This window comes from Rhinoraja longicauda, chromosome 25, assembly GCF_053455715.1.
Source record: "Rhinoraja longicauda isolate Sanriku21f chromosome 25, sRhiLon1.1, whole genome shotgun sequence".
Lineage (NCBI taxonomy): Eukaryota > Metazoa > Chordata > Chondrichthyes > Rajiformes > Arhynchobatidae > Rhinoraja > Rhinoraja longicauda.
This window is the reverse complement of record NC_135977.1, coordinates 5649060-5664962: the sequence shown is the minus strand read 5'-3', so window position 1 is coordinate 5664962 and position 15903 is coordinate 5649060. Positions and strand designations below refer to the sequence as shown.

General features: G+C 46.2%; 1 protein-coding gene across 5 annotated transcripts in view; it reads left to right on the top strand.

Annotated features, from left to right (window-relative positions):
- Positions 1-15903, top strand: part of acacb (acetyl-CoA carboxylase beta) — a 121259-nt gene that overhangs the window by 45358 nt on the left and 59998 nt on the right. For all 5 annotated transcript variants that reach the window (XR_013548904.1, XR_013548903.1, XR_013548905.1 and 2 more), the window contains exons 14-22: positions 886-989; positions 4248-4329; positions 5770-5915; positions 7205-7355; positions 8360-8494; positions 9222-9368; positions 10223-10411; positions 12932-13032; positions 15693-15781. Coding sequence is in view for 2 of the 5 variants with exons in the window: in XM_078421736.1 (XP_078277862.1) it covers positions 886-989; positions 4248-4329; positions 5770-5915; positions 7205-7355; positions 8360-8494; positions 9222-9368; positions 10223-10411; positions 12932-13032; positions 15693-15781 (1144 nt within the window). In the remaining 3 variants the exon portion in view is untranslated. The remainder of the gene's footprint in view (positions 1-885; positions 990-4247; positions 4330-5769; positions 5916-7204; positions 7356-8359; positions 8495-9221; positions 9369-10222; positions 10412-12931; positions 13033-15692; positions 15782-15903) is intronic.

Sequence of the window (15903 nt, the reverse complement as noted above, 5' to 3'; positions counted from 1 at the left end):
CCACTAGTGCCACCTGCCTGCGCTTGGTCCATATCCCTCCAAATCTGGCCTATCCATGTACCTGTCCAACTGTTTCTTAAACGATGGGATAGTCGCAGCCTCAACTACCTCCTCTGGCAGCTCGTTCCATACACCCACCACCCTCGGTGTGAAAAAGTTACCCCTCGGATTCCTCTCATGATTCTGTTGCATGCTAACCTGTCAGCAGAAAGACACTACAGGATTATAGACAATAGGCAATAGACAATAGGTGCAGGAGGAGGCCATTCGGCCCTTCGAGCCAGCACCGCCATTCAATGTGATCATGGCTGATCATTCTCAATCAGTACCCCGTTCCTGCCTTCTCCCCATACCCCCTGACTCCGCTATCCTTAAGAGCTCTATCCAGCTCTCTCTTGAATGCATTCAGAGAATTGGCCTCCACTGCCTTCCGAGGCAGAGAATTCCACAGATTCACAACTCTCTGACTGAAAAAGTTTTTCCTCATCTCCGTTCTAAATGGCCTACCCCTTATTCTTAAACTGTGGCCCCTGGTTCTGGACTCCCCCAACATTGGGAACATGTTTCCTGCCTCTAACGTGTCCAACCCCTTAATAATCTTATACGTTTCGATAAGATCCCCTCTCATCCTTCTAAATTACAATCGAGCCATTCACAGAGTGAAGATTCATGATAAGGGAATAACGTTTAGTACAAGGTAAAGCCAGTAAAGTCCAATTGGAGATGGTCCGAGGGTCTCCAATGAGGTAGATAGTAGTTCAGGACTGCTCTCTGGTTGTCGGTAGGATGGTTCAGTTGCCTGATAACAGCTGGGAAGAAATTATGCATAATGTTATGCAATTAATGGTTACCATAGAAATATTATTTTGTTCTTAATTCTTCCAGGCAGAGAGGCCAGATACAGTGCTTGGAGTGGTATGTGGTGCTTTACACGTTGCAGATACTGCTTTTCAAACAAGTATGACCAACTTTCTGCACTCTCTAGAAAGGTACGTGTTTGAGGTCGAACGAAAAGATTTTGTCAGGGGAGGAGAGTGGTCTTCTTCTTGCGTTTGAGGGCAGCAGAAGTTATGAAGCTGCTTCTGCTTCTGCTGTCTCCGTTTGTTGTCGTTCGCCTGACTGAGGTCAGTGGACAGGGCTCACCAAGGGGGTGTCGACAACGTGAGCCCCGGGGAGGAGAGTGGTAAACCCATTGCTAAATATAGAGCAGAAAATGCAGTTAAAAACGTGGCAATACAGGGTGTTAACATCCCAGGGAGGACTTCTTCAAATGGAAATATGCTGCAAGGGTCAGTAGATTCCCAGGGGCAGAAGAGAACTGGAATAGAAACAAACCTGCTCGCCAGAGTTGAACTTTGATATTTGTTTTAGCTTCCCTTGACCATTGCTCAACTTACTGGCAATCAGACTATATCGTTGCTCTGTTTAAAAGTCGTGTTGCATCATTTATGCGGGGGGGGTGGGGGGGCAGATAACCTTTGTGCGTAATTTGCAATCACATTGCATAACATTCTGCAACATACTGTGTATTTTGTGAAATGTTCTAATTTATAAACTTGAGGTCAGAGAGGTAAACATAGAAAGATAGAAAATAGGTGCAGGAGGAGGCCGTTCTGCCCTTTCGAGCCAGCACCTCCATTCATGGCTGATCATCCGAAATCAGTACCCCGTTCCTGCTTTCTCCCATAGCCGTTGATTCTGTTAGCCCTAAGAGCTATATCTAACTCTCTCTTGAATACATCAATGGGCAAGGGCGGCACAGTGGCTCAGCGCTAGAGCTGCTGCCTTACAAGGCCAGAGACCTAGGTTCGATCCAGACTAAGGGTGTTTGTCTGTACGGAGTTTGTACATTCTCACCATGACCTGCGTGTGTTTTCCCCAGGTGCTCCGGTTTCCTCGCACAACTCCAAAGACGTACAGGTTTGTAGGTTAATTGGCTTTGGTAAACTTGTAAAACCGTCTCTAGTGTGTGTAGGATAGTGTTAGTGTACAGGGATCGCTGGTCGGCGTGGACATAGTGGGCCAAAGGGCCTGTTTCCGCGCTGTGTCTCTAAACTAAAAAGGTGTTTTTCCAATAAACAACAGTTTGCCAATTGGACTATTACTTTCATTTAAATTCTGCGACACTTTGCCTGAGGTTTTGCAACAGGCTTCTGAAAGCAAAATGAATAATTTCTTTCCATAGCACATCCTTCTTGAAAAATACCACGATACCTCTCAGCCACACAGAATGACACAATATTGTAGCAAGATAGAATGGTTGTATCAGTTCCCCTTCAGTAGTCAATAATGAAATCCTGCTTTATTGCTAATCTATATCAGTTTCTGAACGACAAAAGCAGTGACTGTCGCATTTCTATCCCAAGAATTGATCACCTTAATTCCCATTAAAAACTTGAAAGACACATAGGGGCTAGGCTTGTATACACTGGAATTTAGAAGGATGAGAGGGGATCTTATCGAAACATATAAGATTATTAAGGGGTTGGACACATTAGAGGCAGGAAAAATGTTCCCAATGTTGGGGGAGTCCAGAACCAGGGGCCACAGCTTAAGAATAAGGGGTAGGCCATTTAGAACGGTGATGAGGAAAAACTTTTTCACAGAGAGTTGTAAATCTGTGGAATTCACTGCCTCAGAAGGCAGTGGAGGCCAAGTCTCTGAATGCATTCAAGAGAGAGCTAGATAGAGCTCTTAAGGATAGCGGAGTCAGGGGGTATGGGGAGAAGGCAGGAACGGGGTACTGATTGAGAATGATCAGCCATAATCACATTGAATGGTGGTGCTGGCTCGAAGGGGCAAATGGCCTCCTCCTGCACCTATTGTCTATTGTCTATATCAGGAGTGGTGCTGGTTGGGTTTGTATTGATTAGTCAAGTCAAGTCAAGTCAATTTTATTTGTATAGCACATTTAAAAACAACCCACGTTGACCAAAGTGCTGTACATCTGATTAGGTACTAAGGAAAAAAAATGAAACATACAGTAGCACGCAAACAGTTCACAGCGCCTCCTCAATGATTAGTGCAGAGACATGTGGGGAAGTGGAAGTGCAGTCCAGTTAGAATCCATCCCCGTCCATTCTCATCGGACAACATGGTGGAGCAGCAGTAGAGCTACTGCCTCACAGCGCCAGAGACCCGGGTTCGATTCTGACCTCCGAGTGCTCTCTGTGCAGAGTTTGAACGTTCTTCCCGTGACCGTGTGGGGTTTTTTTTCCCCCCAGATCTTAGGATTCCTCCCACACTCCAAAGATGTACAGGTTTGTAGGTGAATTGGCCTGGTGTAAATGTGAAATTGTCTCTAGTGTATGTCAGGTAGCGTTAGTGCGCGGGGATCGCTGGTCGGCGTGGACTCGGTGGGCCGAAGGGCCTGTTTCCGCGCTGTATCTCTAAACTACACTGAAAAAAACACATTTACTGGGGTGTTTAATTTAGTTTAGCTTAGATTAGTTTAGTTTAGAGATACTGCACAGAAACAGGCCCTTTGGCCCACCAGGTCCGCGCCGACCAGCGATCCCCGCACACTAACACTATCCTACACACACTAGAGACAATTTACAATTTTACAAAGCCGATTAACCTACAAACCTGAACGCCTTTGGTGTGTGCGAGAAAACCGGAGCACCTGGAGAAAACCCACGCAGGTCACAGGGAGAAGAATGTGGTTTACGATGTTTCCACTAGTGGGAGAATCTAGGACTGGAGGTCATAGCCTCAGAATTAAAGGACATTTCTCAAGGAAGAAGACGAGGAGAATTTCTTTAGACAGATGGGGGTGAATCTGTGGATTGCATTGCCACAGAAGTCAGTGGAAGCCAAGTCAATGGATATTTTTAAGGCAGAGATAGATAGATTCTTGATTAGTGCGGGTGACAGGGGTTACGGGGAGAAGGCAGGAGAATGGGGTTGGGAGGGAAAGATAGATCAGCCATGATTGAATGGCGGGGTAGACTTGATGGGCCGAATGACCTACCTCTGCTCCTATCACTTTCTGAACTTATGAAAATCCAAATTGCGTACAGACAGTATCCGTAGCCAGGATCGAACCCGGGTCTCTGGCGCTGTAAGGCAGCAACTCTACCGCTGCGACATCGTACCGCCCAAAGAGTCCTACCTCTTTATTTCCATCAAGTCTCTGCCCTTCTTGGAAGGATGAGGCCATAACAATAGGAAAGTATAAAAAAGGGAATATTCCTTTCATTTGAAAAAGTGGATGATGCTTTTTTTCCTCTATTCCTCGTCCACAGAGGTCAGGTTCTCCCAGCGAGTAGTCTGCTCAACACAGTGGATGTGCAGCTCATTTATGAAAAGACTAAGTATTCCTTGCAGGTAGGGAAATTGGTGAAGATTTTCCTTTCTCATTTCATTTCTCTCCCATTACTGAATGTCTCTGTATGCAGTTGCTTTCAGTTTCTTATTTAAAAAATAAATTGTGCTGGGATAAATACGGTGGCGCACAGCGCTAGATACAGACCACGGGTGCTGTCCGTGTGGAGTTTGTACGTCCTCCCTGTGACCACGTGGGTTTACTCCGGGTGCTCCGGTTTCCTCCCACATTCCAAAGACGCACAGGTTTGCTGGTTAATTAGCCTCTGGTAAATTGCCCCCCTGGTGCCTAGAATGCGAGACTGGGATAATGATGGCGGTGTCTGTATTGGTGTCAGGGATTATGGGGAGAAGGAAAGAGAATGTGGTTGAGAGAGAGAAAGGTTGTACAGGGCCCTAGTGAGACCGCTCCTGGAGTACTGTGTGCAGTTGTACAGGGCCCTAGTGAGACCGCTCCTGGAGTACTGTGTGCAGTTGTACAGGGCCCTAGTGAGACCACACCTGGAGTACTGTGTGCAGTTGTACAGGGCCCTAGTGAGACCGCTCCTGGAGTACTGTGTGCAGTTGTACAGGGCCCTAGTGAGACCGCTCCTGGAGTACTGTGTGCAGTTTTGGTCTCCAAATTTGAGGAAGGATATTCTTGCTATTGAGGGCGTGCAGCGTAGGTTTACTAGGTTAATTCCCGGAATGGCGGGACTATCATATGTTGAAAGACTGGAGCGACTAGGCTTGTATACACTGGAATTTAGAAGGATGAGAGGAGATCTTATCGAAACGTGTAAGATTATTAAGGGGTTGGACACGTTAGAGGCAGGAAACATGTTCCCAATGTCGGGGGAGTCCAGAACAAGGGGCCACAGTTTAAGAATAAGGGGTAGGCCATTTAGAACTGAGATGAGGAACAACTTTTTCAGTCAGAGAGTGGTGAATCAGTGGAATTCTCTGCCTCAGAAGGCAGTGGAGGCCAATTCTCTGAATGCATTCAAGAGAGAGCTGGATAGAGCTCTTAAGGATAGCGGAGTCAGGGGGTATGGGGAGAAGGCAGGAATGGGGTACTGATTGAGAATGATCAGCCATGATCACATTGAATGGCGGTGCTGGCTCGAAGGGCCGAATGGCCTCCTCCTGCACCTATTGTCTATTGTCTAAGGTAGATCAGCCATGACTGAATCATGGGCGGCGAAGACTCGATGGGCCGAACGACCTAATTCTGCTCCTATACCTAATAAGCATTGAACTAGTGTTTGGGTGATCGTTGGCTGGTGCGGACTCGGTGGGCCAAAGAGCCTGTTTCCACTGTATCTCTAAACTAAACTAAAACTAGATACTTATTGCTCGATTAATTTTGTTTACCAGTTCAGTTCAGTTGTAGTTTATTGTCAGGTGCACTGGGGAACAGTGAAAAGCCTTTGTGGGTGAAGTGTTTTTACTTCAATGTTGCAGGTCGCCCGGCAGTCACTGACTCTCTACGTTGTTATCATGAACGACTCCCACGTTGAGATCGATGTTCACCGGTTAAGTGACGGAGGTCTCTTGCTCTCCTACGGTGGCAACAGTTACACGACCTACATGAAAGACGAGATAGACAAGTAAGAGTTCTCCTCACCTCTGCGAAAATGGTTACGTTCTCAGAGTAGACAGGTGGAGCCATTTCCCCCGGGGTGGAAACGTCCCAACACTCGAGCGCGTACGTACAAGGCGAGAGAGGGGAAGGTTTAATGGAGACACCTGGGGCAAATTCTTCACACAGAGAGCGGTGTGCAGGGTTGCCAACTTCCTCACTCCCAAATAAGGGACAAAGGGTGACGTCAACGCCCCGCGCCCCACGTGACCTCACCCAGCCAGCAGCCACGTGCTCCCGCTCCACCAATGGCAGTGTATACAAGCCTAGTCGCTCCAGTCTTTCAACATATGACAGTCCTGCCATTCCAGGAATTAACATAGTAAACCTACGCTGCATGCCCTGAATAGCAAGAATATCCTTCCTCAAATTTGGAGACCAAAACTGCACACAGTACTCCAGGTGCGGTCTCACTAGGGCCCTGTACAACTGCAGAAGGACCTCTTTACTCCTATACTCAACTCCTCTTGTTATGAAGGCCAACATTCCATTGGCTTTCTTCACTGCCTGCTGTTCCTGCATGCTTCCTTTCAGTGACTGATGCACTAGGACACCCAGATCACGTTGTACGCCCATTTTCCTAACTTGACACCATTCAGATAATAATCTGCCTTCCTATTCTTACCACCAAAATGGATAACCTCACACTTATCCACATTAAACTGCATCTGCCATGCATCCGCCCACTCACACAACCTGTCCAAGTCACCCTGCAACCTCATGGCATCACTTTATTAAGTGTAGGGAATAGAGGGATGTGGGTCATCTACAGGCAGATGAGATCAGTTTAGCTAGGCATCATGTTCAGAATCAAAGATACTAGAGGAACAAGATGGACCACTCCGTTGAAATCGCCTGTACTGAAGTGTAGTACGCAAAGGAGCGTAACGTCCGCCATTTTAGTAAGCAAAACCCGCCTCTCGCAGTGTAATCATTGTTTTGGGGGGACAGTATGTGTGATGTTACCATTAAAATGCAGAATATATCTCATCCATCAATTCACAGATTTTTGTTATTTTTCTTTTTAAATGTTTCTGCAAGTTTCTGCCAACTAAAATGGCGCCGCGCCGCGACGTGCTGCGTTTGTTAGGGTCGAGCGATCTATCTTGCTCCTCTAGTATCTCTGTTCGGAATCATCTAGGAATATGAATCATGTCCAGGCAGATGAGACCAGTTCATCTTGGCATCACGATCAGCACAAGCATTGTGGGCCGAAGCATGTTGCTGAGAGTTCTCATTCCCCCTTTGTGCTGGCAGATACCGGATCACCATTGGCAACAAGACCTGTGTGTTCGAGAAGGAGAAGGATCCTACTGTGCTGCGGGCGCCCTCTGCTGGCAAGCTCCTGCAGTACCTTGTTGAGGATGGGGGCCATGTCTTTGCCGGGCACCGCTATGCAGAGATTGAGGTCGGTTGATTTATTTTGCCTCCCAGTACCCAGGTTCGATCCCGCCCGTACGGAGTTGGTACGTTCTCCCCGTGACCTGCGTGGTGGGTTTTCTCCGGGAAGCTCCGGTTTCCTCCCACACTCCAAATACATGCAGGGGTCTGTAGGCTAATATTGGCTTGGTAGGATACGATACGATAGAACTTTATTTATCCCAGGAGGGAAATTGATCTGCCAACAGGAAGGATGTTCTTGCTATGGAGGGCGTGCAGCGTAGGTTCACTAGGTTAATTCCCGGAATGGCGGGACTGTCGTATGTTGAAAGGCTGGAGCGATTGGGCTTGTATACACTGGAATTTAGAAGGATGAGGGGGGATCTTATTGAAACATATAAGATAATTAGGGGATTGGACACATTAGAGGCAGATAACATGTTCCCAATGTTGGGGGAGTCCAGAACAAGGGGCCACAGTTTAAGAATAAGGGGTAGGCCATTTAGAACGGAGATGAGGAAGAACTTTTTCAGTCAGAGGGTGGTGAAGGTGTGGAATTCTCTGCCTCAGAAGGCAGTGGAGGCCAGTTCGTTGGATGCTTTCAAGAGAGAGCTGGATAGAGCTCTTAAGGATAGCGGAGTTAGGGGGTATGGGGAGAAGGCAGGAACGGGGTACTGATTGAGAGTGATCAGCCATGATCGCATTGAATGGCGGTGCTGGCTCGAAGGGCTGAATGGCCTACTCCTGCACCTATTGTCTATTGTCTATTGTCTATAACAGTCATGAAACACACAAAATACACAAAACACAAAATACATGAAACATGAAATTAAAGTGAAGAATGGGATTGTGGGAAGTGCAAAGATTGGTGAGGGGGTCAGTCTCAGTCTACCCCACGACAGAAGGGGGAGGAGTTGTACAGTTTGATAGCCTCTGGGAAGTATAAATGTAAATTGTCCCGAGTGCGTGCAGGATAGTGTTAGTGCTTTATTGCTTGAGGTCTGAACTCTGACCTGACCTGTTCCCACACAGGTGATGAAAATGGTCATGGCTCTGACTGTGGAGGAGTCCGGATGTGTGTATTATGTAAAGAGACCAGGTGCGTGCCTGGAGCAGGGCTGCACGGTGGCTAAGATGGAATTAGATGACCCAAAGAAACTTCACACAGTGAGTTTTCTTCCACTTATACAAATTGCTTTACGTAATTTTTTTTAATCAAGCTTCTGGTTCTGCAGGAAACATGTTCCCGATGTCGGGGGAGTCCAGAACGAGGGGCCACAGTTTAAGAATAAGGGGTAGGCCATTTAGAACGGAGATGAGGGAAAACTTTTTCAGTCAGAGAGTTGTAAATCTGTGGAATTCATTGCCTCAGAAGGCAGTGGAGGCCAATTCTCTGAATGCATTCAAGAGAGAGCTAGATAGAGCTCTTAAGGATAGCGGAGTCAGGGGGTATGGGGAGAAGGCAGGAACGGGGTAGTGATTGAGAATGATCAGCCATGATCACATTGAATGGTGATGCTGGCTCAAAGGGCCGAATGGCCTCCTCCTGCACCTATTATCTATTGTCTATTCTCTGGTTCTTTTGCTAGCCCTTGATGAAACGACATAATTAGCAAACTGTAAGAATAACCCGCACTTTTGGTTACTGAAGATAGACACAAAATGCCGGCGTAACTCAGCGGGACAGGCAGCATCTCTGGAGAGAAGGAATGGGTGACGTTTCGGGTCGAGACCCTTCTTCAGACTGAACACCCTTGACCCTAGATCAATCTGAAGAAGGGTCTCGACCCGAAACGTCACCCATTCCTTCTCTCCTGAAATGCTGCCTGACCTGCTGAGTTACTCCAGCATTTTGTGAAATAAATACCTTGCTGTTCTGACTGTCATTCTCTAGGTCCAGCTATACACAGGAGTGTTTGAGTCTCAGCAGTCGCCAACAGTTGCCGGTGAGAAACTTCATCAGGTCTTCCACACTATGCTGGAGAACTTGGTCAATGTCATGAATGGTTACTGCCTGCCCGACCCCTACTTCAGCACCAAGGTAAGTAGTTGTCGGTTCACGGAATTCCCAACGATTTGCCGAGTACTCTAGTCGCGTTTTAAAACTCTTCGTTCAAGCACAACGGCTGTACAGGCATCAGAGCACAGCATTGAAATATCTGCCGAGCTCAACTAAAAACTGTACCTGTCACAACTAACAAAACAAATAAACTGTGGAACTGTAATCGAAGGGCTGTAGACTGAACATGACCAGAGGCAAAAGACACAGGACATTTCTTCACACAGAGAGTGGTGAGCCTGTGGAATTCTCTGCCACGGAAGGTAGTTGAGGCCAGTTCATTGGCTATATTTAAGAGGGAGTTAGATGTGGCCCTTGTGGCTAAAGGGATCAGGGGGTATGGAGAGAAGGCAGGTACAGGTTACTGAGCTGGATGATCAGCCATGATCATATTGAATGGCGGTGCAGGCTCGAAGGGCCGAATGGCCTACTCCTGCACCTATTTTCTATGTTTCTAACATTTACACAGAATATAGACGCAAAAAGCTGACATTGGACTTTGTCTTTGGAACTGATGCGCTACAATGCTGAGAACTACATTCTGAAGAAGGGTCTCGACCCAAAACGTCACCCATTCCTTCTCTCCAGAGATGCCCCCTGTCCCGCCGAGTTACTCCAGCCTTTTGTGTCCATCTTCCCCTCTTCTCAATCTATTGTCCTTGAGTTGGATTTGATTGTATTTATATATAGTCTTGTCTGGTCTGATCAGATAGCAAGCAAATCTTCTCGCTGTACCTCGGTACACGTGACAACAGCAAACCTACATCTAAAGCTACTTTCTGGAATGTTCCTGCTAACCTGGCCTCTTCAATTTCTCTCCTTTACATCCACCGCAGGTTAAAAAATGGATCACAAAGCTGATGTCAAGTCTCAGGGGCCCTTCCCTGCCGCTTCTTGAGTTGCAAGATATCATGACGAGCGTGTCGGGGAGAATCCCTGTGAGTGTGGAGAAGGCCATTCGTAAAGTGATCGCTCAGTATGCTAGCAACATCACCTCTGTGCTCTGTCAGTTCCCAAGCCAACAGGTAAGGGACTGAGAAAACTCGGTGAAGTATATCGGATTCCAGATGCCAAAGAAAGAAACTATTATACTAAACACAACGTGCTGGAATAACTCAGTAAACATCACGGGCCAAAGTTTGGGAGGTATGAAAATCACTAAAACTTAAAACCTCATAGATTGAGTAGGCAGGAACTGCAGACACTGGTTTAAACCGAAGATAGACACAAAATGCCGGGGTAACTCAGCGGGCCAGGCAGCGTCTCATAGAAACATAGAAACATAGAAAATAGGTGCAGGAGTAGGCCATTCGGCCCTTCGAGCCTGCACCGCCATTCAATATGATCATGGCTGATCATCCAGCTCAATAACCTATACCTGCCTTATTTCCATACCCCCTGATCCCTTTAGCCACAAGGGCCACATCTAACTCCCTCTTAAATATAGCCAATGAACTGTCCTCAACTACCTTCTGTGGCAGAGAATTCCACAGACTCACCACTCTCTGTGTGAAGAAATGTTTTCTCATCTCGGTCCTAAAAGACTTCCCCCTTATCCTTAAGCTGTGACCCCTAGTGCTGGACTTCCCCAACATCGGGAACAATCTTCCCGCATCTAGCCTCTCCAACCCCTTAAGAATTTTATATGTTTCTATAAGATCCCCCTCAGTCTTCTAAATTCCAGCGAGTACAAGCCTAGTCTATCCCGTCTTTCTTCATATGAAAGTCCTGCCATCCCAGGGATAGAATGAATAGGTGACATTTCGGGGTAACCCATTCCTTCTCTCCAGAGATGCTCCCTGTCCCGCTGAGTTACCAGCATTTTGTGTCCAATCTCATAGTTTAGTTCACTCCTCAACCACGACAAATCTAGAAACCAGCTCTGGTTCAAAATGAACATTGAAAACTTTCAGGAACTGCATCCGGGAATCAGGTGAAAACCGAATGAAAAATTTGAAGAAGGATCTCGACCCAAAACATCACCCAGTCCTTCTCTCCAGAGATGCTGCCTGTGTCCCTGAATTACTCCAGCATTTTGTGTCTATCGAAAATTTCTGGGAACTGGATTCCTGATTTTTACATAGTTGGCGACACACCTGTGGATGGAATGGACAGGGGACATTTTGGGTCAGGACCCATCTTCAGACTAAAACCTTGTCTGACCTCCCCTTCACAGATGCTGAGTTGCTCCAGCACTTTGTGTTTTGCTCACGATTCCAGCACCTGCCATTCATTGTGTCTCCTGCTATATAAAAATTAGGTATAAACATCAGGAATCCAGTTCCCCAAAATCTTCCTTTGGTTTTCACCAGGTGCCGTTCCTGAAAGTTTTCCAGTTTCATTTTAAACCAGAGTTAGTTCATAGATTTGTAGTGGTTGATGAGTGAACGAAGTAAGCTATGAGGTTTCAGGTCTTAGTGTCTCCCAACATTGCCCTTTAATGCTTCCTGGGCTCCTGGGCATAAGTCATACTCGGCAGGTGGCAACCGTTCACTGCGTTACTGCAATCACTGTGTAAGCATTTAAGCTTCACCGTGCCGATGTGCTGGTCACTTTGACCAATGTCCTTTGGGACAGATGTGCATGTTACAAATGCAATGGTGAGACCGGGCTGGAGTCTGTTATTCCCTCAAGTTCTCAATGGTTCAATGGAACTTTATTTGTCACATGTGCAAGTGCACAGTTACATTATTTTTGCATATTTACACATGCAGGGGCCACCATGTTTTGCTGCCATTTCCAAAGTCCAGTGTATGTGTGTGTGCGTGAGTATGTTTGTGTACATAAAAACACATATGTATGTATACACACAGACGCACACACACACATATATATACATACATATATATATATATATATATATATTTGTGAGTGTGTATGTGCGTGCGTGCGTGTGTATATATATATATATGTAAGAAAATAACTGCAGATGCTGGTACAAATCGAAGGTATTTATTCACAAAATGCTGGAGTAACTCAGCAGGTCAGGCAGCATCTCAGGAGAGAAGGCATGGGCGACGTTTCGGGTCGAGACCCTTCTTCAGACTTCAGAAGGGTCTCGACCCGAAATGTCGCCCATTCCTTCTCTCCTGAGATGCTGCCTGACTTGCTGAGTTACTCCAGCATTTTGTATATATATATGCATGTGTGTTTATTTATATATATATATATATATATATATGTATGTGTACAAGCAAACAATTGTATACGAAAACAAATAATAATAGTGCAAAAAGACAAAACCATTGCCCCCAAGTCTATGTAGTTCGGAGGTTCAGAGCTTATTTGGAGGTTGTAGTGTTTAATAGACTGATGGTCGTAGGGAAGAAGCTGTCCCATTGATTGGTGGTCGGATCCACTGAAAGGCATCAGTGAACAACGGTGTTTGTTCAGTGAGTTTATTTTCTGGTGCAAACGCATAAATGGCTGGATTTTTCTTTGCACAACTTGCTTTGGTGTGATTCTCGATTTCCAGATGGGCGATTCAGTGCGATTTAAACAGAGAGTGGTTCTTCATGCTCCATAAACGATGGTTTAACTTTCAGATTGCGGACTTACTGGATAGCCACGCTGCCACACTTCAGCGGAAAGCAGACAGGGAAGTCTTCTTCATGAACACGCAGAGCGTGGTCCAGTTGGTCCAACGGTGAGTGGTTCATGAGTTCATATGTGATTAGTTCAGTTTATTGTCACGTGTACCGAGGTACATTGTAAAGCTTTTGTGTATGGATACATCGAAACATAAAAACATAGAAAATAGGCGCAGGAGTAGGCCATTCGGCCCTTCGTGCCAGCACCGCCATTCAATATGATCATGGCTGATCATCCAAAATCAGTACCCCGTTCCTGCTTTCTCCCCATAACCCCTTGATTCCGTTCCCTACCTGGTAAGGGAATAACGTTTAGTGCAGGGTAAAGCCAGCAAAGTTCTATCAAGGTTAGTCAGAGGTAGATAGTGGTTCAGTACTGCTCTCTGGTTGAGGTAGGATGATTCAGTTGCCAAAATGGAGCAACTGGCCATTCAGAATTAGGCCATTCAGCCCAACATGTCCACACCGCCATTCAATCACGGCTGATCTATCTCTCCCTCTCAACCCCATTCTCCTGCCTTCTTCCCATAACCCCTGACACCCATATTAATCAAGAATCTATCTATCTCTGATTTTAAAATATGCTGCCTTAAAAAATTCATCCTGTATAACAACACCGATCAGTGAAATAATTTTAAGGGATTACAGAGGACCAGTCTCCTGCTAAGGTTTCATAACTCTAATAAACTGCTTGAATGGGGAGAAGGCAGGAACAGGGTACTGATTGAGAATGATCAGCCATGATCACATTGAATGGCGGTGCTGGCTCGAAGGGCCGAATGGCCCACTCCTGCACCTATTGTCTATTGTCTATTGAATTTGTCATCATCTGAACCATTTACATTAGCCACTTCTACCGTGACATTACTTAGTTTAGAGATACATAAGTTCATGTTCACAAGTCACAGGAGCAGAATTAGACCATTTGGCCCATCGAGTCATTCATTCATGGCTGATTTATCTCTCCCTCTCAACCCCATTCTCCTGCCTTCTCCCCATAACCGTTGACATCCTTATCAATCAAAGCATGGAAGCAGGCTCTCCGGCCCACCAAGTCCACGCCGACCATCGATCGCTCCTTCGCACTAGTTCTCTGTCGTCCCACTTTCCCATCCACCCTCTTGACACATTAGGGGAAACTTACAGAGGCCATTTACCCTACAAACTGTAGGGTAAAGGGATCAGGGGGTATGTAGAGAAGGCAGGTACAGGTTACTGAGCTGGATGATCAGCCATGATCATATTGAATGGCGGTGCAGGCTCGAAGGGCCGAATGGCCTACTCCTGCACCTATTTTCTATGTTTCTATGTTTCTATGTTTCAAACCTACACGCCTTTGGGATGTGGGAGGAAACCAGAGCACCCGGAGGAGACCCACGCCGTCACAGTGAGAACGTGCAAACTCCACACAGACAGCGCCCGAGGTCAGGATCGAACCGGGAAAAGAGCCTCCACCCTATCCTGCTTCCATTGAAAGATAATCAACGTGTAACCAACAAACCTGTTCATTTATTCACAAAAATGCTGGAGTAACTCAGCAGGTCAGGCAGCATCTCAGGAGAGAAGGAATGGGTGAGAAGGGACCCATTCCTTCTCTCCTGAGATGCTGCCTGACCTGCTGAGTTGCTCCAGCATTTTGTGAATAAATACCTTTGATTTGTACCAGCATCTGCAGTTATTTTCTTACAAAACCTATTCATTTTCACAGCTATGATTATGTTCTTAGATGGATGGGTCTGTAACTGACTGATCTCAGGTCACCAGAACCATAAGAAATATAAGATGGATCATTGGCACCTTCTCATAGCTAACAATGATCCGTACTACATTTCCCTTGAACAGCATCTCCTTTAATGTCTTGTCTTCACACCTTACCCTTCCTTATCTGTGGAACTTTGGAACAGCATCCCTCTCCCCATCAGAACTGCCCCCTCCATCAACTCCTTTAAGTCCAGGCTCAAAACCCTATTTCTACTCCCTAGCGTTTGAGGCCCTCTGAGGGGGTGCTGTGAACTGTTTATGTATGTGCTGTTATGTTTGTGTGCCATTGTATGTTCGTTTCAAGAGAGAGCTAGATAGAGCTCTTAAGGATAGAGGAGTCAGGGGGTATGGGGAGAAGGCAGGAACGGGGTACTGATTGAGAATGATCAGCCATGATCACATTGATCACATTGAATGATCACTCCAAAGACGTACAGGTATGTAGGTTAATTGGCTGGGTAAATGTAAAAAAAAAAAAAAAAATTGTCCCTAGTGGGTGTAGGATAGTGTTAATGTACGGGGATCGCTGGGCGGCACGGACTTGGAGGGCCGAAAAGGCCTGTTTCCGGCTGTAGATATATGATATGATATGATATGAATGGCGGTGCTGGCTCGAAGGGCCGAATGGCCTCCTTCTGCACCTATTGCCTATTGTCTATTGTTTCTTAGTACCTGAACTGATGTACAGCACTTTGGTCAACGTGGGTTGTTTTTAAATGTGCTATACAAATAAAATTGACTTGACTTGACTTATCTCGGTGTCTCCCTCTCCCCTGACTCTCAGTCAGAAGAAGGGTCTCGACCTGAAACGTCACCCATTCCTTCTATCCAGAGATGCTGCCTGTCCCATCGATTCACTCCAGCGTTTTGTGCCCATCTTCAGTCCTAACCAGCATCTGCCGTTCCTTCCTACACGTGAGAAATATAAATGAGTTTGTTTCTTGTGCTCTGGCAGCTATCGCAGTGGGATCCATGGCCACATGAAGTCAGTCGTTCTCGGCCTGTTGAGGAGATACCTGAACGTTGAAACACAGTTCCAGCAAGGTAAAGAAACTTTATTTTAAATTAAAACTAACTTCTTTTGTCTTGAAGGATCTGGGTAGGTGATCATGCAGTGTAATGCCGACTGGAAACGACAAAATGTGGACTTCACCAAAAGAAGACAG